Consider the following 25,792-nt stretch of genomic DNA (forward strand, 5'->3'; position numbering starts at 1 on the left):
GGAAAGCGGTTCTGGGATGGTTTGCAGACTAGTTGGCGTGTGCTGCCACCATGCCACCCCGCATAAAAGAAAAGCACATACATACATACATAGATGAACCGATAACCGTTATGTGTGGATGTATGTATATTTTCAACTCATTATTTCATAATAAAGATAATTGTATTAATAAACGGTTTACCTCGCAAAAAATATAAAAAAATTTTCTCTACTTATGATATATTAAATATTTCAAGTATTTTCAATGCATTTATATATATATATATATATATATATATATATTTGTAAATGTGTTTATATCTATTATATATGAAATACGATAAAGTTAAGCAAACCTTTATCGTTTGTAATATTCAGATAACTATTAATTTTTTTTTTATGTTGTTGTTTGATTTACATACACATTTGTACACATTTGTATTCGACGTTTGTAAGAAAAAACAAAATGACTTTTTTTTCTTTCATTCTCCAATTTGGATTACATATCTCAAAATCGTGAAAATATGTGAAAATACGATTACGTATGCCCATGACCATAATAGCGTATTCGAGTGTAGGTCCACACAATCAATGACATATTTAAGCTTTTTGCGATATATGAATCCGGAAATTGTTTCAACCAACGCTTTACAAGGGCAAACAGTAATCCAGCTTCATTAAGCTAGATTCTCTTATCAAATAGTACCTGCCGATCGAGAAACGTCTCTAGGTTTTGCATTATATGTGACTCGATGAAGCAAGCATTCTGTAGTGAATAAGTTCTTTCTTGAGAATTATATTTTTTTAATATTAAGAAATCTGCGAAAATTGCGAACCATGCAGCCATGTTGTTGCATATTAATGCAATAGTGTTCAGCGGATAACATGCGTCTGCGCACAACGAGAGAAGGCCTTGAAATATAAATTGCAAGTAAAAGTTCGTTTTAATTTGGGGAAACGTACGATCGCTTTGGGAAAGTTAAATGTCGAACAATGATAGACTCTAATTATATGGGAAGTGTACTCAGTTTCGCAATACTTCTGCAATTCTCAACCCACTGCCTATTGTCATTTTTATGAATTGGTATAAGAAAACTAACCTCCCAGACGGTTGAAAACGTACCTGGTTTCAGAGAGAAAGTAAGCCGCCCCACTTCATGAAATCTGTATCAATAACATTCATGTTGAGAATGAACAGAGAGAGCCTCTGCGACTCTGTGACGCGTTGGCGTAATTATTTAAATTTATTTAAATCTTCTACATATGCTTGATCTCATTCGTAACTGAAGCTGCTTATAGTGGTATAGTGTTCATGTACTTTCTCCTCGTGGGTAGCGTTTGGTAATTTATTATATTCATATAACACTTTTCCTTGCTTGAAGGGGGTTTGCGTCAAAGCTTCGCTGCTCGCTGCCCTAAACATTTTGTCTACGTAAAGGACAAAAGATTTTGCGATACTTGCAAGCGTAACAAGATCTCTTTGCAACTTGTCCGATCAAATCTTGATGCTTGCTGCAAATTACCATTCATTGGAAAATAATTGGAATACATTTTCGCTTTCCTCGGAAAAATTCCAACTTTTTATGACAATTTTCCGGAGAAGCGTTAATTCTGTCAAATAAATAACGAGAACGTCATGTCATTAGTCATATCTTGTCTTTATAGATTTTATAAAAAAGAATAATTGTTTTTATGATTTTTTGTCGAGTACTACTTAAGATTACGGTTAATGACGTTGATCGGAATACTACGACAAAACGGCTATTGATCTTAATTTACAACTTTATTATATTTTACTTTCCCTGTAATGTGTAATCTTCTACAAACATTTGATATCAATCGTCTCCTAACTCAAACAACTAATCGCAATTATATGTTTATGACAATTGAAATTGAAATAACAGTAATTTATAAGAAAATCATTTTCGAAAAAGAGAAAATAAAAAATTATTTAACTTCAGTCTGAGTAAAGAGTAGGATACCATACCGTCTAAAGTTCACTGAATTCTTCTGAATTTTCAAAATTTATGGGAGCCGGATTTTTCATCATCTGATATTATTTCTGATCTAATTGCGATCATTAGTTGATAAACAGGACAAGTGCCACAAACGGGGCACAAACTTCATATTTAATCTTTTCACCGATTTTCAGTCCAGTTCAGTAACTATCTCTCGTCTGAGGAAACAGTTCCGCCCAGAAATAATACGCCGAAAGTCGGTGGAAGGTGGAAGACCTTTGTAAATGTAGAATACATGGAAATTTTGATGAAAATTCTAGACTTATCGTCTTATGAGTTCTAGACCTCTATGAAGACTTGGGAAGAGATATGGGACGGATCAAAATCGTATCTAACTTTTACATATTTTTTTTCTATTAAATCTATTGCGTAGGGAAATAACAGTTAGTAACGCACAGAATATATCAGTTGATCACGATAATCAGTTATGATTAGTGCGGATAAGTTCGTACTTTCGGTTTCGAATGCAGGAAGAAGTGATTTTCAGATTTCGATTCAAGCTCTCTTGCTGATAATGGTAAGTGACAATTCTCAATAGGGTCCGAAAATTAAAGAAACACTCCTTGGCGGGGCACTTGATAAAATTTTAGCGGAGTTTAGCCCGATTATAGAAAATTGTTGTTAACAAAGGTGTAGGTAAACGATATGTAAAATTCCTTACAGTATGTTTAATCGTTGCATTATGAGTACGAATACATGAGCAAAGGACTAAGCATAAGCAATTTAAATTAAGTGCAATTCTTGTACGATTTATTTATTAATTTATTTAAAAGCATAAAAGCTTAGAATAAAACTCGACCGTATATGAAAAAATATTAAAGTTTACCGCTATTTTGAAAGACTGCTCTTTTGACATTTCGCTGTCTATGCACAAGAAAGTAGATACTCCCAATTGCGTCTTCAGAAATCTAATAGCTGAGAAAACCCAAGTGCTGGAGAGTAACGGTTGGAATCTTTTGTACACAGACGGCTCAAAATCTTCTGGTCTGCCGCCTGCTTATGCCGTGGTAGATGCGTCAGGACAGTTTCTTCTCATTCACCTTCTTCAACTTTCATAACCGAAGTCAGGGTCATCCTTCACGCTGCGAATCTTTCCCATAAGAACAAACTCAAAACCGTCATTGTTACTGGACAGTTTAACTGTATTAAAAGCTATGCGGAATCCGTCGACTTCGAGATGGAGCATCATCGACAAATTAAGGAATATCATTACAACACCTGGCGAAAAAAATTCAAATGTGACGGGTACCTAGTCATATCGGTTTAGTATGCTGCTTCTGCACCTCTAATCATGGATGATGTCATGGAAAAGTTGAATCTTCAAAGATACATTAGAGGAAAAGTTAAAGAGAAAATTACAGAAGAAAATCTCACAATACGATCATCAGCACGACTCTTCGTCTATTCATCCTCAATTAATTCTACCTTTACACGCAACGAATGTTGAGAAAATCAAGATCCAAACATTTTCGAGAATTCACCTTGGTCATCATACAATTGTAACTCACCAATCGATCGTAAAGAAGTCTTCTATTCCAATCTGTAATTGTGAAGCAATTGTCACTATAAAGCACATACTCTGTGATTGCCTTAGCTTGACCTTGGCTAGTCGTATTGCATTTGGAACGATTAACTCTATGGACATTCTACAATCAGCTACAAAACAGAATATCAATGCAACATATATCACTTTATCAAAACTACTAGACTTAATATCTAATGTACTTTTGTAAATTACAGCCGATAGCCTGTGTTGGTAGTGCTCAGTGTCTTCTTTTTTTTTTTTTTTTAGTTTAAGAATTTATTTCATTAGTCTAAAGTTATAATAATAATAATAATAATAATAATATAAATAATGTGTAACAAATTGAATTGTCGGGTAATTTTTTTTTGCTTTCGATTTTCTTCTAAGCAATTGCAAGTAACATCATAAAAAATAATAATTAGCATGAAACAATTGACAAAGTTGAACAAATTGTTTAAACAATAGGTAATTGGTTTTATAATGTAATAGTTTTAAAAGTAGAAAATAACAAAAGCTTCTGCTTGGGAACATTGAAATGAATAGCTTCCAAAAACCACTGGTGCCTAAGGGTATTCCCTTTTAACAATTTAACCGCAAACGCAACACTCAGGCATGTAATGTCTATTAGTCGATTTTGGTCAACCTGTTATCACAAAAAGAGCTAAAGAATAAAGAAGCTCACTTAGCTACGTCGACTTAGTCACCTGAAATTTATTGATCCGTATAGATAGCGAAAATATTTATTGTCATGTTGATTGAAAAGGTTCGAATCGTATGCATACGTTAAATATGTTAGGATTATCTGACGGCATAATGACGGATGATGCATGTATGATGTAAGGAACTCGTCATAATAAATTGATGAAAATTATTGGATCAATGCTGATGATAGTATTGATAATGACGACCACAAGTGGTGGTAAAGATAGTGATGGCAACGATGAGCACTTATAACGACTTACGATCTCTTTTAAATTTCTTACCTGATGGGTGTTAAATACGGATGCTTAGGAATATAGAAAGCGCTAATATTGCAATCTTAATTGTCACACTCCTCACTCAATAGGTTCTCTTGCGTTCAATTTCATTTGTATTGGTTGCTATCTTATGGGCAATTTGTCCTCTCTAGCGCTTTTCTTTGATACAGTGAGATATGAAGTGAAATGAATGTTTTATGCCGCTCCTCTAATATGAAGGCTTTTATCAATTATACGTCTTTATGAAAATAAATGCATGGCTGTATTTGGCGAAATTTCATCGATTATCTATTAGCTAGCCTTGATCGATCATAGTGTTCTTGCTTTTTCATTGATAATTTAGATCTAAAGATGGGCGTAAAAGTCGGAAAAGTTTCAAAAAAAAAAAAAGGTAAAAATTTCCATTATATTTGCAAGCAATCCTGTTCCGTTGGAAGTAGAAGGGAGGCGAAGGGAGAGAGTTGTCTTCGTCGGTCCTGAACTAATCGAAAGCAGCACTAGCACAAGGTTCTATGAACTTCACTACCAATTATTGTCAATTTTTTGTGGCGGAGACTAAGCGCATATAAATTTTGATTTCAATTCTGAGTGTGTGTGTTTGTGTGTGTGTGTGTGTGTGAGAGAGAGAGAGAGAGAGAGGGAGAGATATGCCACATTGACGGTCACGCAATCAATAATATGGGAATGGGTCGAATATGTTAAAAGGAATTTTCTTATTTTTCCCGAACTCGTTTAATACAATTTAATGCATATTGTTCTGTTTTGTTCTAATTTTTTCCTTCTTACATATATACATATCTACATACATATTGGTGTACGTGTAAATGCTTCATATGACGTACGGTGATGGATTCACACTGTACTGTGAGGGCGTGTCCTTCGACCGATTTAACCCATTTTCAATATCAATCTGCTTGCAAGAGATTTAAATATTCGCTGCCAGGAGAATGGTTATAACGCACATTACATAGACAGGCGGACACGCAGATGGATAGGCGGATATAATGAAATCAATTTAGAATTTGATGCTGATCGAGAATATATATAATTTGTGGTGTCTATGACGCTTTCTTCTGAGCGTTGCAAACATTTTGATCAAATGTATATTATATTCAACGTCTTTCGGTGATGGGTATCCAAAAACAAAAAATTCATTATGGTGAATATAGTATATGAGTAATATTTGTTTATATATAACACTCATACGCAATGCTGCCTATTCTTAACTATATTCGACGCTCTAGCATGCAATAAATTTGCTTTAACGTGCGATTTGTTTTTCTTTCATATTCATTTCTCTTAAGTCTTTTAATTGTTTATTTTATATGCACTCTGTATGCATAGCTATTTTCTGGGTGGGTGGGTGTACACATGCACAAATTGATATCATATATGTACAAAAATTACAAGAATACTAACAATTCATATTTTTATTACAATTCAAAAAATAACTATTCGCCAGTTTAACGTTATTCCTAAGCAGAGCGTTATAAGAAACGGATTAAAAGCAAAGAAAACTTTTTAAGAAAATTGTAAAATTCGTAAAATTGAATAAATATTAATCAATATTTAAGTTCAGTATTCAGTAACAACGATAGCTCTTCGATTATGTGCGGTAAAGATTACTCGCCATTAATTGGCATCCTCTGTATGGATATCGCTCAAGAGCTGCAGCGGAAATACGGTGATGATATCCATAGTTATATATCGGCAGCTTATGTTAAATATCTAGAATCGATGGGTGCGCGGGTAGTACCAATATGGTATGTTGGCATATTTGCGTGTTTTTTTCACAACACCATTAATGTGTCGTTGATTTCATTAAATTTTTTTTATTTACCTTTAAGAAAATTGCAAAAAATGACATTTTTCTCAATGATGACGTGGTGTCAATAATAATAATAATAATAATAATAATAGTTGTTGCATAAATGCTAAATAAAAAGAGAGAATGACAAAGAGAAAGAGACAGCAAGAAAAGGAAAAGAGAAAAATAATTTGTCTTCTGCTTTGTTAAGATATGTAAATAATTTGCAAGGAGAGTGAAAGTTTTCTCAGAAAAGAAAGACTTTTCTTTTTTCTTTTTTCATGTAAGCAGAAAAGCTTAAAAGCTTATATTATATAAAATTTTTCGATGATGGAAACGCTTGCTACTATTGTTGCTAGATAAAAGAAAAAGCTTTTAAAAACTTTCGTAGACGATGGATTTCTTCGAAAGCTTGAACTAGATATCTAGATTTAGACTTTGTTAGAATTGATCATCTTGTGGAAAAAAAACTAGCAAACAAGCTACAACGCTATAGTGGGACGAGACCCCCCCCACCCTTAAGTACTCTATCTAACTTCGCCTAATACAGATGTTTATGTAACGAATTTTCAATATGAGAAGTGGTTGAAGAAGTGGTTCGCGGCGACGAAGTATTAGCAATAACGTTAGTTCTTGAGTCAAGCTAGGTCCGTGTATCAAATTTAATTAGAATATCAATTGCGACCTGTTGGATTAGGTTGAACACACAGGTAAAAAGGATAGTCGGATAGACAGACAGACAAACTTTGATCGATTCAGAAGTTGAATCTGAAGCGGCCAGTATAAGTCCTATACCCATATTTACATATTTTAAGTCTTTCTGGGTATTGCATGCACCTGAACATACTTAACATACCCTCTGTACAGTCAGTGTTATAGGCTGAGGACTAATTTTTCTTTACCTAATCTATAAAATATTAAGTCTAACAGAGGAAGAGTTAGACCAAGTTAATTGAATGAAGTTAATCAAACGAATTCGCTGAATGAAAAGAACGCTTAAATGTATTTTGATCTTTAGAAGCATCTCAATATAAACGATTTTCGGTAATTTATACGTAACGTTGTTAATGCTTGATTTTTTTTTTTTTTTTTTTTTTTTTTTTGCTCACAATACGTTGATGTACATCTAACAACAACTCGCATTAAAATGATTTTGAATTTTTATTCTTTAATTCTTTTCAGGATTAACCAGAAACGTACATACTACGAAGGTATTATGAAAAAGGTTAACGGGTAAAACTATTATTTATAAAATAAAAACTTTATTGATATTTATGCTTTTAGCATTTTACTGCCGGGTGGTGCGGTCTTCTTAGACGATAGTAAATGCACTAAAAATCTGCGTAACGATTGCGTGCAAAGTTCAAAATTCATTTACGAAATCGCTGAAGAGATGAATAAAGATGGAAAATATTTTCCCCTATGGGGTACTTGCCTTGGTTATCAGTTAATGCTGTTACATTCCATTAAAGGTAATAGTAACGACATTAGGATAGAATGTAAAAAGATGGAATGCTCTCTTCCCATCAACCTTGAAAATTCTTATGGTGCGTACATTCGAAACATATTTATAAGCTAAACAATTGTTAATTGGAAAGGAAATAAAATAGTTTTACAGAATTCTAAGTTATTGAAAGACTGCAATGATGAATTAGTGACGGCTATGTCCCAATTACCTTTCGGTTATCATAATCATCGGTATTGTATAACGAAACAGGTAGGATTTTGAAAAATTTCTTATCCTTTATTATTTACAAAAAATGTTGCATCAGATTCTTGGCGATTTCAATATAGCGGATCAGTGGACCGTATTGGCGACCAATAAAGACTCGGAAGGCTTAGAATTTATAAGCGTTATAGAGCATAAAAAGTAAATGTATATATATATATATATATATGTTTTCATAAGGTGAAATTTATTCTCTTCAACTTACCTTTTGTAGGTATCCTTTCTTTGGTATGCAAATTCATCCGGAACAGATCTACTACGAATATGATGACTACGATGATGAGCGTAGTCGGTGTCATTCGTTTCGTTGCCTCGAGATAACACAATATTTTGCAAAATTTTTTGTTCAATGCTGTCATCAAAACAAGAATTTTTGCACGAAAGCCGAAGCGTTATCTTATTTAATATATAATTTTCCGATTGAATTTACAGCACCCTACACTACTCGACAGCAATGTTATTTATTTAAGAAGAACGTTGATTATCCCAAAATAAAATGCGAATCGACGAACGCACTTTGAATGATTATATCTGGTCATAGCAAGCGAAGTTAAATACTTTTGTTGTTTCATTTTCAAACTTGATCCTACCATAGGTTACATTTGCCTTTGTTATCAAATTTCTGTAAAGCAACGATACAGACAATAAATGCATGAAAGTGTTACGATTGTGTTAGTATTACAATTTAATATAAATTTTATACATTGTTTTATAATATATTGATTGCCATTTAGACCTATTTTGACAACAGTGATATTAAATGTAAAAGAAAGATGGAAAGAATTTCACTAAATAAAAATGAAAGTATTGTGTAGAAGTAAAAAAAAAATCGCATTTTCTTTCTCTTCTAATGTATTAAATTTCTCGAAACTATTATGCATTTAGAGAGCTTAGTGCGATAGGGATATACATACGTATATTTTTATGAAATATAAACAATGGAAAAGATTTAATTATTGGTCTTGGTTACTTAAAATTCTATCACCAAATTTGAGAAGCATTGTTACCGCCAGCTTAAGGTGCCATAATTTGCCAAAACTTCCTTCTAGATCATGCATTTGTTTGCTTGTAGAACATAATAATCGCTGTTTATTATAAACGTTTCAAACATTTCGTGTTCGATTTAATTATCTCAATTATGGCTTTGCAAAGTTTTAGCAACAATATGATGACATATTATGAGTGAAAAGTAAGAAGGATAGTTTTTCTGTATTTTGACAAAATTATGTAATCGAAATATGCATCGTCACTTACTATTATGGTCTTTTGCCTTTTATCGGAGTAGAAATATTGTTGACTCATCTCTTTAGCATCTCTTCAACTTTACAGAATCGTTGATCCGTTCAATCAGAGTAAGGTAATCAGAAGGTGTTAAATCGGGCGAATTAACTGTAATAGAGAGAAATTCTTAGCTCCGAGTTATCGATCAATTCGTGGATTGCTTTTACTGGAGACGGACGGACATATGCGAATTTATATTGTAGTGATACCACTCAATATTTAAAGGTTCGTTTGAGTCTTTATTAATTTAAAGTCTTTATTAACGTTTATACTTATATTCTGACTTTTCTGAGGTATGCTCAGGTGTCTTATATAACTAATAAATTAATGCTAACTTAAGCGAATAGTATAATTAAAAGTAGGTTATAGCTTACTACTAATATATGAATTGCTTATTACTAAAATTCCACTACCTTAACTAGGTTAGTAGGAAATTGTTTACTTAGCAATAACTTGTAGACTACGGTAGAGTTCGACTGATCGATAATACTACAATATAATTTTCGGGAGTAACGTTTTTTGCATAATACCTTCCTTTCCAATGTTATCTAATTTTTTCATAGCTTACATATATGGCAAATAACATGTCGCGCCATAAATATTGTTTGTTAATATGCATCTCTTTGCAACTTGACACACATTGAACGGGAAGTTGTAAGTAACGGAATCCTATAAACTACAAGCATCAATATCTAAACTATGCATATCTAAACTTTGGGAAAAGATGAATTCGTCATGTACGCATTTTATCAAGCAATCAATCTAAATTTACAGATCTCAGATCATGTTATCAGTTTGGGGAAAAAGAAATCCATTATTTTTATATGAACTTGAGGACTTTATTTAACATGCTTCGGATTGTCCGATTTGGGTCAAATATGCACCGTTTTGTTGTATGATTTGTTGCCATTTTAAAGGTAACTTCAAAATGCCTCTCTCATAGAAGTCCTGGTCTCTATTTGCAAAAAACTCTAGTAGTCGATTTTCACAATCCTCCCTAGATTCCAATTTTTTATCATTAAAGAAATTTTGCAATGCAAGAAAAAGATGATAAACGCTTGGTGTCAAGTCCGGACTGTATGGCGGATGCATTAAAACTTCCCAAACAAGCTCCCGAAGTTTCTGGCGAGTCACTGTAGATGTGTGTGGCCTAGCGTTGTCCTGGTGGAACACGACACCTCTCCTGTTGGCCCATTCTGGCCGTTTCTGGTCAATCGCTATCTTCAAATAGTTCAGTTGTTGACAGTAGAGATCAGAATTTAGCGTTTGGCCATATGGAAGCAACTCATAATAAATAATCCCCTTCCAGGCCCACCAAATGCATAGCAAAACCTTCCTGGCCGTTTGAGGTGCTTCACCGCTCTTCGACCACGATCGTTTTCACATAGGGTTATCGTATGTGATCCATTTCTCATCTCCAGTCACCATCCGTTTAAGAAATGGGTCTATCTCATTCCGTTTGGCCAAGGCTTCGCAGATGGAAATTCGATCCATCATGTTTTTTTCTGTTAATTGGTGTGGCACCCAAACAACGAGCTTCTTTTTGAATCCAGCTATGTGTAAATGGTTTAAAACTGTTTTATGGTCGATTTTTAGCTCCTGGGCGATGTTACGACTGCTAACATGCCGGTCAACTTCGATCATTTCTCCGATTTTATCGACATTTTCGACGACCGGCCTACCTGTGCGAGGTCCACATAATTGGCTGTTACAGTATCGGAACCATAAACACCATTCACAATTTTAACCGCCTGGCTTGCATTTTCGCCTTTGTCAAAGAAAAACTGTAAAATGTATCGAATTTTCTCTTTGTTCACTTCCATTTTTGACACGCTGTAACTCACAACTGAATGCACCAAACAAAAAACAGCAAAAGAATTTTTTTTACTGCGAAACGAAACTTTCCAACGAGCATAAATATGAAATTGTTTGATCGATACTTTACGAGAAATCTATCAGTGCAGCCATCTACCGAAAAAATAATGGATTTCTTTTTCCCCAAACTAATATTTTCCCACTTATTAGTAAGATTATTAATAAATTTTTTTATTCCCGCTTCATTTTAATGATTTGAGGAACGTTTCCTAAAGTTCCTTGTTATAGGCGACTACTTTGTCATGCTTTCTTTCCCTTGGTCATGCCCCAAGTGCGTTGCGAACCGGTGCATTTTGATAATATTCATATAGGTGTTATTCAATAAAAACAATTTATAACAATTTATAGTGGATCAAAGCCAAGATCAAAAAGTCAATACAATTCGTCTTTTGTTTTCGTAGTAAAATATAAAAAAAAAAAAAAAAAAAAAAATAAAAAAAAATAAATAAATAAAAATAAAAAAAAGAACAAATTTTGTTGGTATATATAAATAAGACTTATACAGATTTTGTTGCTATATGTAACGCTTATATGGGGTATAGAGGTCTATATAGTATAAACATAGCATAACAATTTTACCGCTTTACACTTCTTCGCATCAACGCTTACATTATTTGAAAGGTATATCCAAAAAAAAAAAAAAAAAAGAAAAAAAAAACACGTGTGCAAAGTGTTAATGTATTAAATGACTATTATGTAGCGATTGTTGTCATATAAGACGGCAAAGTCATGTGTAAATGTTTATGGTTCGTAAAAACATCATATTCTACAAAGGTTCCCATCGCCTGCAAATACAGAAAAACTTGAAAGCGAAAAAATTTCTAAAAGATTTCCAGATTCAATTTATATTCAATAGGATTCGTAACGTGGTGAAGACGATGTTTAGTGCACAACCATATTAAAGTCTTTGTTGCGACAAAAATTCTCCTTCTCATTAACATCTACGGTATTTGTCAGCTATGTGTGCTTTACTGATACGAAGACATTGTTAAGCGTATGCGGCATGACGAACTTGTCGAAAAGACTTTCAATTGTCCATATATAAGAGCTAGGATATGAAGGACGATAATCAATTTTCTATATGAACTGAAGAGGAATTATGATAAAAGGTTTGCATAATTTGTAAAGGTCATCATCCGAAAGAGTACTTAATCCACTTGCATGAAATGCCAGAAGAAATCGAGACAATTGTCACGTTAAGATTGATAGGTGATTGATAAGTATGATCTTATTGCAAAAGCTCTCTATGAAACTGAGTAAGATTTTCCTTTTGACTTTTTGCGTGAAAATTTCAAAATTCAATTTTCATCGTTTGGCGAAATCAATCCTCAATAATAGATATATAGTTAAGTTACATTTATGTGTAAACGGGTGGATAGACACTTCGCTGGGACTCTATTGATTATATCAGAGTATTGTAAGATTGCAATGACTGAACAATTTAATTTGAATGAATTCAAGCAAAATGCATGAAATAAAATTTATCGCTAATTAAAAGCAAACATAGAACAGTCTCTCCTTGTTATTGTTGTTGTTGTTGACAGATAGTATGTAGTAGTAAATTATAAAGAGGACATTTTTATTACTCCTCTAGTAACGCATAGTGTTAGCCGACTACGCCATTCCGGAGAATTAATTATTATTATTTTAGTATTTTAGAGAGGCTTTGCTTAGAAACTCATTATCTCTTATTATCTTTAATGAAACTTACCGTTGAGAAGATTAAAATTCGCATAAATATTCGTTTCATACCTCTGGCATTGATGTATTTGTGTGCGTGTGTGCCCGTGTATGTGCCCGTGTGTGTATGTGCCCGTGTGTGTATGTGCCCGTGTATGTATGTGTGTGTGTGTGTGTGTATGTGTATGTTATGTTTATTTTAAGATCCTAAGAACATGCTAAACATAATAATAACAATAATAATAATAATAATAATAATAATAATAATAATAATAATAATAAAAATGAAAACAATAACAATTTATAACCTTGTGCTTAATTTTGTTTCCATTTTCTTTTTTTAATAACATAAGTATGAAAGTATAAAAAAACTAAAATAAAAATAAAAAAATAAAAAAAAAAAAAAAAAAGGACAACATTTTAATAGCATATCGTCACGAATACAGAATATGGTGGTGGAAACGTTAGAGAGTGAGAGATAAAACCGCAAACTACACCACTTAATATCCGTTGTGTACAGTTCTGAGAGGTTATACGGATAAGTGTCAGCAAAACTAATGACGTCATAGTTTACCTAAATGCAAAAATTCTGCATACAAGCTTCTAATATTGTTGTTGTTATTTCTGTTGCAGCTGTTATTCAAGTATATGAACAACATTGTAGCATATTTTTAACCTAGTTTACGTACATTGAACTTTTCATATTTTGTACGTAGGGTGTGTTTGCACATAACGACAAAAAAGTGGAACTTACTCTTATTTATACATTGCTGCGGCACTATACCGTTCACGGATTTATTAAACATGTATATGTAAATATATGTATATGTAAATACATATATATATATATATATATATATATATATATATGTATATGCGTGTTTGTATGGATATATATGGTGCACGCATCTACATATAATTGATGGACAAAATTTACCAACAACCGGTTATTGTGTTGATGCGCGTTTTCTGTTGTATTTAATGCAACTCCCGTTTTGGTTATCGAGTGCTTTCCATTTACTCGTTGCAGTTAAAGTAAAGTTCATGAACTTTTGGTTAATAACAAGGTTTTTTTTATATCGTTTCTCTACAATTTTATGGATGCTGGTGCGCTTGCAATCGCAAGCAAAACTCTTGAAGGTTTCATATATGATGGTGAAGTTTATTTTGGGCATTTTTTCCTTAAACAATTTTCTCATACCATTTTTTTTGCAAAAAATTCAAGGACCTTCCTTGTCTTCAATATTATGTTAGCTTATTCATGCAACCGGAACATGTGTTCTTAACAAAAACAAAAGCTCGCTTGAACAAAGTTTTTTTTTTTTTTTTTTGTTTGCATTGAAATGAACAAAAATACTAAATAAACGAATAAAAATGAAAACTTTTGAAATATTTTTACGAATGAAATGAAGCAAATATCAGGATATTGTATGAGTAGAAAATAAAAAAAAAATTAAAAAAACTCATAAAGAAAACGGAAAAAGTAAATTAACACTTTAAAGTATTAAAATTGAGAAGAGCATAAATCATTTTCATTGCATTGTAAAGGGCGCGTTGAACGTATTGACGCAAATTGATGTTCGCGGTACTATAGTCGGTATAAAAAAGTAAATAAAAGCTTTTTTGTTTTCTGAATGAAATTTTTAATCTCTTCTTATTATTATTATTATAATTTATTTACGCGAAAGAAAATATAATTTGTTAAGACTAAGACGGGATGATCACTAACAAACTAAGTTTATCTATCTAGCGATTTCATTGTTTTTTAAAAAACATATATCAAATACTTAGTGTACTCTCGGTTTAATCAAATTAAACACTGTATTGAAGTTATGTTCTCCAGATACTTTCGAGATGTATACATAGGATTAGACTAGAGTTTTTCAATATGAATTTTTGAATTTGAAAAGTCTTTGGATTTGTTTTTTTCTTTTTACAATTCATTCATTCGTTTAACTCCGTAAACATCTGCCATAAAATCAAATTATCAAATCCATAGAAATATTTATTGAAATCTATTTAAATGTTATATATTCTTGATTAGAATGAATGAGAGAGACATATATATATATATATATATATATATATGTTTATAAAATATTGTATTTTTGTTTGGCTGCTGGTAAATGGTAATTGGGCCCATAAAACTTGGTTTAAGACACTAAGTTTAATTATAGATACTTTTCCTTTGTCCTCTTGAAAACTATAGAGCTGCCTGTAAGCGTGTTTACGTCTCTGTATGTCGGATCGGTGGCTATAAAGAAAAGCTCCTTTTCTGAGTAGTGAAATCAAACTCGAAGCACTGTTCAGACAGACAACAAGTTACTAATTGAAATAAATGCCATTCAAGAGTAGCAATGACTGATGAACGTAGCGAACGGGGAATAATATAACCGACTTTACTGTTGTTTATGTTCCTTTGAAGTTTATTTAGCTGAACTGAAAAATCAGTTTATAACGTGGAATGTATTGAAGACTTTGGGTGTTTTTAGTTTTAGGGTGGCTAGTAAGCATTTCGCTGGATTGAATCGTATTCGCAAAAACCCTACACGACAGATCCGATTGCCTTAGTTAGCAAAGCTGACTAGTTTTCGATTTTACCGATCATTCTTAAAAGTTCGGGTTAAGCGCGAAAAGTGAACCTTTCTTGCCCGCTTTTCATAATAACTCTTACAAATGTTTGGATGTAAAAGATAGACCTATGTGATTCAAATTCCCTAACCGTGAATTTTCTTTATTGGAAGGCCTGACTATTCACGGGAAATCTTATATGGAGAGGGATCCAACTGATAAACATATTTGGTTGACATTTCATTCACTTAATTTTAATGTCGAATTACTATCATGAACAAATTTTCGCGATAAATTATTAACAATTAGGTCTTTTTGCGCATGCATGAGTTCATATTTTCTAAAAATCCTTATATGCGATGATGTTCAAAAAATATATCTACGTGGTTCATATATGGTAAGATTTATTTCTTTAACAACTTGCTGTTGTGCGTCATTTTTTAACAGTGAAATATTGAAAAATAAAACCTTTTCTTCATACAAAGATAGCGATTTCGTAGAAATGTTTGCCTATATGAGAGGGGGGTGCAAACAATTGCCACACCCAAGTCAAATTTTGTATAATAATTTAGAATAACGAAATAATGATTGTTATATAATGAGTTTTGTTGAAAAATGTTGAAAGTTTTCATCTTTTTTCCACACAACGACTTTTCAAACTAGGACGGACGTTACAGGGGAAGTAGTCGAAAAAGTAAACCAATTCAAACCGTTTTCAATAGTGTTCATGCTTGGGTCAAAACACGTAGGTGTATCATATTTAATTAAAATATGTATAAAATTGCGACTTGTACGTTTAATACAAGAAACGAGGACGGACGGACAGGCTTAAAATTAAAGTAGATTTAATTTAGACTCATTTTCTGAATCGATCGATATCATAAAAGGAGAGTCTATCTTGTACAAGTGGCGTACATATATCTAGGTGCGAATGCGAGTTGTGTGGCGAGAGTGAACGCCAAAGCCATTGTAAACATGCACAATCTTTGCAACCGATGATAGTGAACAAGTTTAGTTCAATTTTCGAATCATCTGAAGATATCAAGATTAGAAGCGAATTTTGATGCGACAGATGCCAAAGCGCCCATACTAAGGGGAGTTATTTTAAAGTCTCGTCGAATACGGCTACGATATAACATAAAAAAGATTTCTTTATTATATTTAAGCTGAACTTATATGAATCTAAATTTGAACTTAATTTAATTAAATAAAAGAAAAAGTTATTTATACCATGTTTCCGAATTTTACTGTATTATCCGAGGAACGTCAGCCTATATGTGTAAGTAGAAAACCTACTTTAATAAATCATCACTTTTGTGCCATATCTGCATTTTTATTTGCTTCGATGCAAATATTCGCCGAATTCCGCCTTTTGGCAAATGAACTGTGACGACATTCTGTGAAGCCGATTAGATTAAAGAAAACATTGCTTTTGGGGTTATGAATTGAATACATAAGAATTGTAGAAATTTTCTAAAATGATTTTGTTGCTAATATAATAAAATATATATATTTTTTATATACCCTACGTTTTACGGGTACTTGCAAATATTATCAAAGTAAAAGATATATTTACTTGACAATAGTTAATTGCAAATCGAATCGAGATTAAATAAAAACATTAATAATAATTATGTTCATTTAATAATATTTCATATAAATTTATTTATAACATTTGCAAAATTCCTTTTGTCCTGCTTTTTTTTCCCCGCTTTTTTCATTACACTTGAAAATTTCTTTGATAAATAATTATATTAAATAGTTTATATGTATGTGTTGTTCACATTTTGAGGGGATCGTAAAGTACCGCAATCGTGCAAGTTATTCGGTTGATAGATCGACATCTGATTGCACATTTAACGCATAGATGGACAGATGGACAGATGGACAGATGGACAGATGAGTATATAGAAAGCAAAGCAAGGATAGATAATTCAAGATATAAATATGTCTATTATAAAATATCTCTTACATTGATCATATTTTTAATGCTTGCCTGATATTTACGAAATAATTTACAAAGAACTAGTTGTCCTTGTTAAGTAAGATAACAACAACAAGGATGAGATTTACAACCTCACCATCATTCATTTCATCCTACCAATCGCACGCAATAAGTTTTAAATGAATTACTAATGGGTTTCCTTTCGAATAAAGCAAAGAAACACACGCATGAAAACAGACACACTTGGCTCGATCGTTTCAGAATTTCACGCTCCGATCAAGAGCATTTTCTGCTTGCGGCTGTTGCAAACGTTATGATACGACCACATGAGTATAGCGCCTCATTTTCGGTGTAGCGGGTATAATTAACAAACAAGATATAGATAAATAAAGATTTTCGTAGATTTTTCTTTAACGATTTTGCAGAAAAAATTCGCAGAAAAAATTTAAAAAGGAATAAATCTCTTAATACTTTTCCTTTAAAAATAATTCCAGAGGAGAAGTGAATTAATTTTTTTATCCAAATGACGTCCATTCCTAATGAATATTTATATATTTAATATGTATACATAAGCATTTACAAGTGGATAATTTTCTATTGTAATATCAACTTTCTATATTTAACTTAGCTTATCTGAAACGATTCCGTTTCATATTGAAGTTACCGCCAAATAAAAAAATAAATTGCTTTGTTTAATTGGCATTATGTGGGTTGGTAATGGCGTGAGTGAGTGTTTTCATGGTTAAAATTAAGCGTATATATGCTTAAGCGTAATGCTTTTAATAAATAAAATGTTGAAATGTTGCTCACTATGTATATACATACAGCTTGTAATAGCCGAAATCATTCATCATCATCATCATCATCATCATCATCTCCAGCGCTATTCGGACGCATACATAAGTCAATTTATTAATAATATATCTGTTAATAATAATAGTATATATAAATGCCGTCAGAGTTTAGTATATTAATTTTAATAAGGATTTTAATGTAATAGTTTACTGCAAACGCACGCATCTATATGTAATTACGAATAAATAAATAATTTTTTATAGCAAATCGTACACACATTTTAGTGTGTGTTCCATCATGATAATAGGCGGCCTTTTCGAGTGTGGTCTGCACCTCAATAAGGCTACACATGACGTATTTAAAGATATTTATATACATATATATATATATATATATATATATATATATTTATATTTGTTTGCTCGTACATTTCTGCAATTTTTGAATGAAATTTTTTTTTTTTTTGTTTTTCACACACTGACACAATTTTATCTCTTATATATTGTATATGTGTGTAAACATTTCGATGCGGTATTTGTATTTTATGTATAACTAGAGCTAGGTGGAGCTTTTGATATTTAAACATTTCTTTCGAATCCCAGAAAACTATTAAACCGGCTGCATGTGTTTTATACCGCTGCTGTGCGAGCAGCTTTTCCATTAATTTTTGCCCTGTCGAACCTACATAAGCGTCAGTAGTAACCGTAACTGTTCTGTTATTCTTATACACAATTTAACACTGTTGTATACAGTACCTCTCCGTCGTTAAGGTCAACATATTATATTATCCCTGACCTAAATTTCGTTGCCATTATACTTGTAGAGCGTATAAATTATATCAGCCCGATTTTCTGTGTTTGTAGCATTTTTTCCCCGTATCCATCTCCTCTTCTTATTATTAAGGAACAACTTTAACCGAAATACGTCATCGTGCTTATAAGCGGTTTTTTCTTTTTTTTTTTTTTTTTTTTGTTATTTTTTCTCTCAATTCAATCCTAACATACAAGTTGTCAATGAATTTAATTTTATATGGAAGAAAATAGGAAGAAAAATGAAATTTTACTCTCTAGTAGCATGCATTTACATATAAAATACGTGATACGTATTTAATGTCCTTGTTATATAATCAGAAGTGTATTTATAGAAAGCAGGCTGTATACATGCATGCATGATGGATACTGTGTATTTGCCTGCAAAGCCTCTAGATATATCATTGATAAGTTAAGAGAATATTTGGATACATGTCATAGATATGAAAATGCCTTGAAACATAATGACGACATACTACTGATTAATAGTAGCTCAGTTAAGTGGGACTAAAATATACGACACGCATTAAGTAATAGGTTCTAATTAATGCTTTAATATCTAAACTAATAGTTTCTCATGCAATCAATGAAGGCTATAAGCATATATGTAAAATGTATCTGATTAGTTTTTCTATTGCACTTAAAATATGGGTTAAGTTAGACTTTTAATGCATAAGAAGACTAAAATATATGTATGTAAATTGCGAGGCCGCATATGTTTCGCATATGCATGCATACGAATATATATATATATATATATATATATATAGGTATACGATATTCATCTCCTTTACGGTATTAAGCTTAAATAGCCCACATTTCATTTGCGCTACAAAATTTATGCATATGTATGCAACACAACAGACGGTAACGAGTTTTTTAACAACCTTCGAACCACTTGACCCCATATTTGTCACATCTAAAATTTAGCTGCATATATGTGCATGGATGTGCAATAAACACATTTTAAAAATAACCTTGTTGAACAAAAATATTCACCTAAATGCATACACGCGCGCGCCCGCACATCCACGCACAAACTCGCATATACCTGCTTAGTAAGCCTTATAAAAAATAATTGCATTGTTTGCATAAAAAATTCAAATTAAGTCCTCTTTGTTTTTAGTTAAACTTTTATTAACTCACAGAATACACAATCGTTTCACATACACACACACACACACACACACACACACACACATACATAAAGAATGAGTGCTTCTTTAAACTATTTTTAGATGAATGCCATTTAAATCTAACGATAATCTTTTCTATAGCACGTGCATTGCAGACACAAAACAAAACAAAAATGCAAAACGAACAACACCGTATAACACGAATGTTAATTTTATGAAAAAAAAAATATACAAAAAAAAACAATAAAAACGAAAATGAATAAACAAATCCAAGATAATATATATAATCTACATACATATATATTATATTTAGTTAATAGTGTCGTATATATATATATATATTGTGTACATTAATCGCATCAATTATCGTATGGACACATCCAGTGTCGAGGCGTATGATTAACATTCTTATATAATACATATTAGAGATGAGCACGTGCTCGATCTCTTTGCGAAAGTAAGCTTTTTAAAGAAAACTCTCTCGCTTTCAATGATTATCTGTTATCCGGGGTTTAATGCAGTAGTACTCAAACTGTGGTACATTGCATTAATTTACTTGAAAATTATTTGCTAAGTTTGCAGAGGAATGTCCTTCGAATGTCCTTCGTAGGCTTAGATTATTTATTTCTCATTTAGAAAGACTGCTAAACACCATCAATTCGAGGAGTTGCAAACACCTATCTACCAATAGATTTTTTTGAAGCCAGCGAGTGAAGTGACTCTGCGAAGAAGAGCTCTTTAAGAGAACATTTGCATGTTCCAGTGCAAAAAAAAAAAAAAAACACATAATCTATTAGATAATTGCTACTTACGTAATATGTACACAGCGTATAATGCGGTTATGAAAATCTCTATATATAAATTTCTAGTTTACTTTACTCTGTTCAAAGTATGCCAAATCACTCAGGGGACGTTACCTATTTATGTAACAGGGTGACGATCGGAAAGAAAAAAATAAGAAATAGTTAGAATGATGGCAAAGGTTGGTGTTTTAATTGTCATTCTGTCATTGTTGTAGCTATGTAAAGCTATTTAAATTCCAGACTTTCCTTCGATTTCTTGGCGTTAAGAAGCGTCCTAAGCCTAAAATTCTAGAACCGAAGGTTCGAACTAAATTGCATGTATTCTCCGTCATCTCATCCATCTCTCTAAACTATGTTTACGAATTAATTTTTTTCCCAATTAAATTTTTGTTAACTTTTGATATGTTCATCATGTTAGATGATAAAAGCGACAAAGAGAAAAAGAAAAAAAAAAGTTTGCTTGCAAGAAAATGCGTATAACTAAGCACATGTAAAATGCACGTTAGACATGAGGCAAATGCATATATATATGTCTATGATATCAGCTACATGTCAGTAATTTTGCGTTCCAAGAAATTGTGAAACCTTTAGTTTAAATACAATGTACAGAGTGATCCAGATTTTAACTTTTTTTGTTTTGCTTTTCAAAAATTAAGCAGATTTTTATTTAATATTTGATAATATTTATGTTATATTTATTGCTGAAATGATGATTACGTGAGTTCAAAAAGCATCTATCCAATGAACAATTACATCAACGTATGCCTTAATTGGTTTGTAACGTAAGCAAAGTTCTGCTGCATTTACTCTTTAAATTTCTCAATCTATTATTATTATTATTAATATTATTGTTTTTTTGAAAGAAAATTTTCATCATTAAATTAACTCCGAAAAATCAAATGTCCAATGATTGTCGGCACAATATCTTATCGCCTTATAAAATATCTAAATCATTAATATGAGTCTATAAAGCATTTTAAATCTAAAGGATTAGTTCACTTTGAAGCATCCGTCGTTATTATTGAAAATGTTTCAGTCAAAATCGAAGAGAAAAAAAAAAAAAACAAAATTTATACTCGACTTAAACGCATTAATTTAGCAAATGTCATTTTTATGTTATTTAAGTTTTCATATTTCAAACTAATCGCTTTCCGAAATGAAGGGGGGGATGTGGTGCATTCAAATTATTAAATGACATTTGTAACGGTATTGCGTTACGTAAATTTAGCAGCATATTCTATTTCGTAACAGTATTATAACGTATGCAGTAAAATTGCTGCTCGCCTGTACATATGCTGCCACGTGTACGCTATGTTTCGATCCAAGATAATACCCTATCATAATTTTAAAGTACAATTTAGGCAGAGTAATATACGTAACATAACGTAATCATAATGCCGACACATTAATGACATAAAGAGATCGAATCGAAATGCAACGCTAAACGGTATATGTAACACTTTCTGATTTTCATCAATTTTTGCTGAATGCGTTGATCATTTTATTTTTTACCTGAGTCCAACAAGCAGGATAGATAGATAAAAAAAAAATAAATAAATCGATGCTTAAGAACAGCGTTGCTTAAGAACAGCGAGCGCTACCTGATGCGGCATCCGATTGATTTGTAAACTTAAAGATCTTTATCTATTGATCACCACCGCATCGCCATTTTTTATTTTTATTTATTTATTTATTTTTTTTTTGCAAATTTAACGCACTTCTGCGAGATAAAGCGGCAAAAGTTTAATATAAACATTCGTTAGTGCGGTGTAAAAACATCGGCAGATATGTACCCGATTAAAAACAAAAATCTTTTCGATTAAGTTAAGAGATTTTCAAATCTTCTCAACAACTCTCGATCTCTCTACATGTTGTTTGTCTGCTAATCGGTTTATCGGCTTATTAGTTTGTCGATTTATCGATCCGTCGGCTAGCTAATTTCTAGTTGTGTGCGTTTGTCACTTTATCGATCTGACCCTCTGTCTGCTTACATTTACTGGGACTTGGATGTTTTTTTCTTAGCTCTTCATCGCAGTTTTCTTACCAGAGGACGCGTCGAAATGTTTGGTTTCAATATTAATAAATATCTCTTTAATTAAAAATTAATGTTTGAAAAAAAAAAAAAAAAAAATGCTAAATTTAATGCCCAATATATATCCCGATGTTTGCGCGCATCGGCAAATCTTTCGCGGAAAACTCAAGAGCAAGTTAACGAATTGTTTCTCTTCGGTCGATAAGAGGCGTTCTTCGCAAGCGATCTACTTCTTTTAGTTGAATTGACTTTCAAAGCGATGTTTTTCGCAAATCCCAGCCTATTGAGGTGAAAATTTCAAATTATCGGTATTTTCGCTTTTTCAATTTTTTACTTATCGCAAGCACACTCTGCCGAACGTCGTGGAAATTTTTTGAAAACGATCTTGATTTTTCAGAATGTCTTCCCCGCGGTTCTTTTCGTTTCTGGTTCACAACGTCGTCGTTGTTTTTTTGCATTGTATGTACAAAGCCAGGTCTCATCGTCCACGATACTGCGTTTCATAACGTCCTGCGGATAGGAAATGATTGTTTTCCGGATAATTTAAAAAAAGGAACCTACTTTTATATGTTTAGAAAGTGTTGTAAAATTTCTCAATCGGGAAGATTTTTACCCCTGGTTGTGGTATTAATAATTTAATTGTGGCAGTTTTTGGTCATGACACCGACAATTGTCTATGTTAAATTTTTTCTGGGTTTACTCGTTAACTGACGGCACTATAAATAGACATAGCCGGACAGACGAACGTGCACGTAGATAAATCGAATAGACGAATAGAGGAATCTACGGTTTTAAGTAATCGACAGAGAGACAGATTGGTAGACTGACAAATGGGAGATAAGGACTATTCAACAGATCGACATATGGGCAGATTGATGAATCGACAGATCCGCAAAACGACAATAGATTGATGGAGATGCAGATAGAGAGATGAACAAACCAACAGATATACGAATCGGTAGATCGAAAAACCGATAAAAAAACACGAGAGAGATCGATAAAACTGCAGAAGGAGCAGCTTGGAAAATTGATAGACTAACGAAATTGTAGATAGACAGGTGAAAGCAGATATAGATCGACGACTAGAAACCAACACAGATATATAAACTAACATGCATATGCACATTATTAGGATTTGCATTAAAACAAATCGAGTCATAAATTTAGTTTATATCACATTTGTTAGCATTTAGAGATATCGTGCATGAAGTGCAAGTGAAAAAAAAAAAGAGAGCATATGCGTTAACGTATTAGATGGTAATCTTGCGAAAAGGTTATAAACATCGTCATCGTCATCGTCATCGTCCATATCATTAACTGATGTAGTTATGCAGTATAGCACGTACAATGCTGTATGCAATTGATTGCATTAAATTGTTGCAAGTTATCGTGGCATTTTTAAGCATTTGTTACTGTTGTCGTTATATTGTTTATGGATGTATGTACATATCTATGAAAAAAAACAAAAAAAAAAAATAAAAATAAAAATAAATAAATAAAAGAAGAAATTGTTTATATGCGCTTGCATATTTACGCGTTAGTCAATATCCTTCAACTTAAAAAGTAAATGTCACTTAAATGTTACAGCATAGAATTTTCAAACATTTTATTATGTGCCATTACTGCTGGACCGGACTGAAAGAAAAAAAGAAAATGCAAATTATCTCAAAGTTTTTTTTTTTTTTTTAATGAAATATTTATATAAAAACTTCTCTTGGGAATTTTATTTGAAAATTTAATCAAGGCATACTACGCGATATTTTACCATAAAAGACTCTCTTCACTCGTTTAGAAGGCGTCTTTTTCTTTGTTTTTTCTACTTAAAAAATAACATTTCCCTGGAAAAGAATTCACAAAAAAATTGATATATTTTAGCGCAAGCGGGAAACTGACGGTGGGACATGACAAAATGATACATCTTGACACAATTTCATTTTCCTTCCCCTCGAATTTTTTTTCCTCCGTTCCGACAAATCCAGCCATAAGTCTTGAGAGATAGAGAGAGATAGAAAGAGAGAGAAATAGCGAGAAATAGAGAGAAACTGAAAATCCCTCCTCTTCGGCTTGATCAAGTGCGAAAGCAAAGGACTACCCCGCTTGCTTGATTCGTTAGAGTTAGTCGCGGCGCTAATAAAATTGTGGATTAAATTGTGGTTAAAGGACAATGCAACGATTTGATCAGAAGCTCATCGAAAGTTTTTCATTTTTCAATTCAATTTTCATCTTAAACCTATGCATAATATAACGAGTTACTCCCAGCATAAATCGCGAACACGTGACACGTTGCATAAGCATCGACCAAACATGACAACAAATACACAGGCTTATAAAAGTAAATTATTTTGCATTTTTTTTTTTTATAAATCTTTTAATCTTAATTTTTGTATATTTGTGTCTGCTTTTAAAAAGCACTAAAAAAATGTATGTTTACTTGCTTTCGTTTAAAGAAGTTGAAATTCCTGAATAGAGTTTTATGCACATTTCGCTTATCTTCTTATCGTATGCGTTAAGTTAACAATAAATCTTGTATAAGGATTACCTAAAAATGTCACATTCAAGTTGGAGAGTATGTTGCGTTATTTTCAGGTTTCATGAGCATGACCTAAAGTATCTTGGACGCCCAACGATAATATCTCGTAATTGTCGTTTAATGTAGGTAGACACGTTAATGGATCGATTAAAATATTTACACACAATTCTAACCAATATTTAGATTTAAATATCATGATATTAAAGATTACTTTATTTCTGTCATATTGCGACTTCTCCATGTGAAAATACAATAATACTTTTCAGTATTCCATACCACGATAAGTTATCTCGCAGAAGA

General features: G+C 32.2%; 1 protein-coding gene and 1 long non-coding RNA gene across 3 annotated transcripts; one reads left to right on the forward strand and one right to left on the reverse strand.

Annotated features, from left to right (window-relative positions):
* Positions 1–5,872: 5,872 nt before the first annotated feature.
* LOC119631645 (gamma-glutamyl hydrolase B) lies at positions 5,873–8,614 on the forward strand. 2 transcript variants are annotated; one of them, XM_038024040.1, is made up of 6 exons: positions 5,873–6,262; positions 7,489–7,539; positions 7,591–7,853; positions 7,917–8,023; positions 8,079–8,176; positions 8,250–8,614. In XM_038024040.1, the coding sequence occupies exons 1-6, from the start codon at positions 6,108–6,110 to the stop codon at positions 8,554–8,556; spliced, it is 981 nt and encodes a 326-aa protein (XP_037879968.1). In that variant the 5' UTR covers positions 5,873–6,107; the 3' UTR covers positions 8,557–8,614. The 2 variants fall into 2 exon arrangements, with proteins under 2 accessions (XP_037879968.1, XP_037879969.1); XM_038024041.1 differs by having other exon boundaries at positions 5,875–6,262; positions 8,079–8,182; positions 8,250–8,336.
* LOC119631646 lies at positions 7,793–8,328 on the reverse strand. The gene is made up of 3 exons (XR_005246706.1): positions 8,241–8,328; positions 7,983–8,143; positions 7,793–7,881 (listed from the first exon to the last, which is right to left on the reverse strand). It is a non-coding gene; the product is annotated as an uncharacterized LOC119631646 (long non-coding RNA).
* Positions 8,615–25,792: the final 17,178 nt, after the last annotated feature.

This window comes from Glossina fuscipes, unplaced genomic scaffold (genome assembly GCF_014805625.2).
Source record: "Glossina fuscipes isolate IAEA_lab_2018 unplaced genomic scaffold, Yale_Gfus_2 1, whole genome shotgun sequence".
Classification (NCBI taxonomy): domain Eukaryota; kingdom Metazoa; phylum Arthropoda; class Insecta; order Diptera; family Glossinidae; genus Glossina; species Glossina fuscipes.

Coding starts and splice junctions, on each gene's coding strand:
- LOC119631645 (XM_038024040.1), top strand. CDS start 6,108: ATGTGCGGTAAAGATTACTCGCCATTAATTGGCATCCTCTGTATGGAT. Junction 6,263..7,488: donor GCGCGGGTAGTACCAATATG/GTATGTTGGCAT, acceptor AATTCTTTTCAG/GATTAACCAGAAACGTACAT. Junction 8,177..8,249: donor AGCGTTATAGAGCATAAAAA/GTAAATGTATAT, acceptor TACCTTTTGTAG/GTATCCTTTCTTTGGTATGC.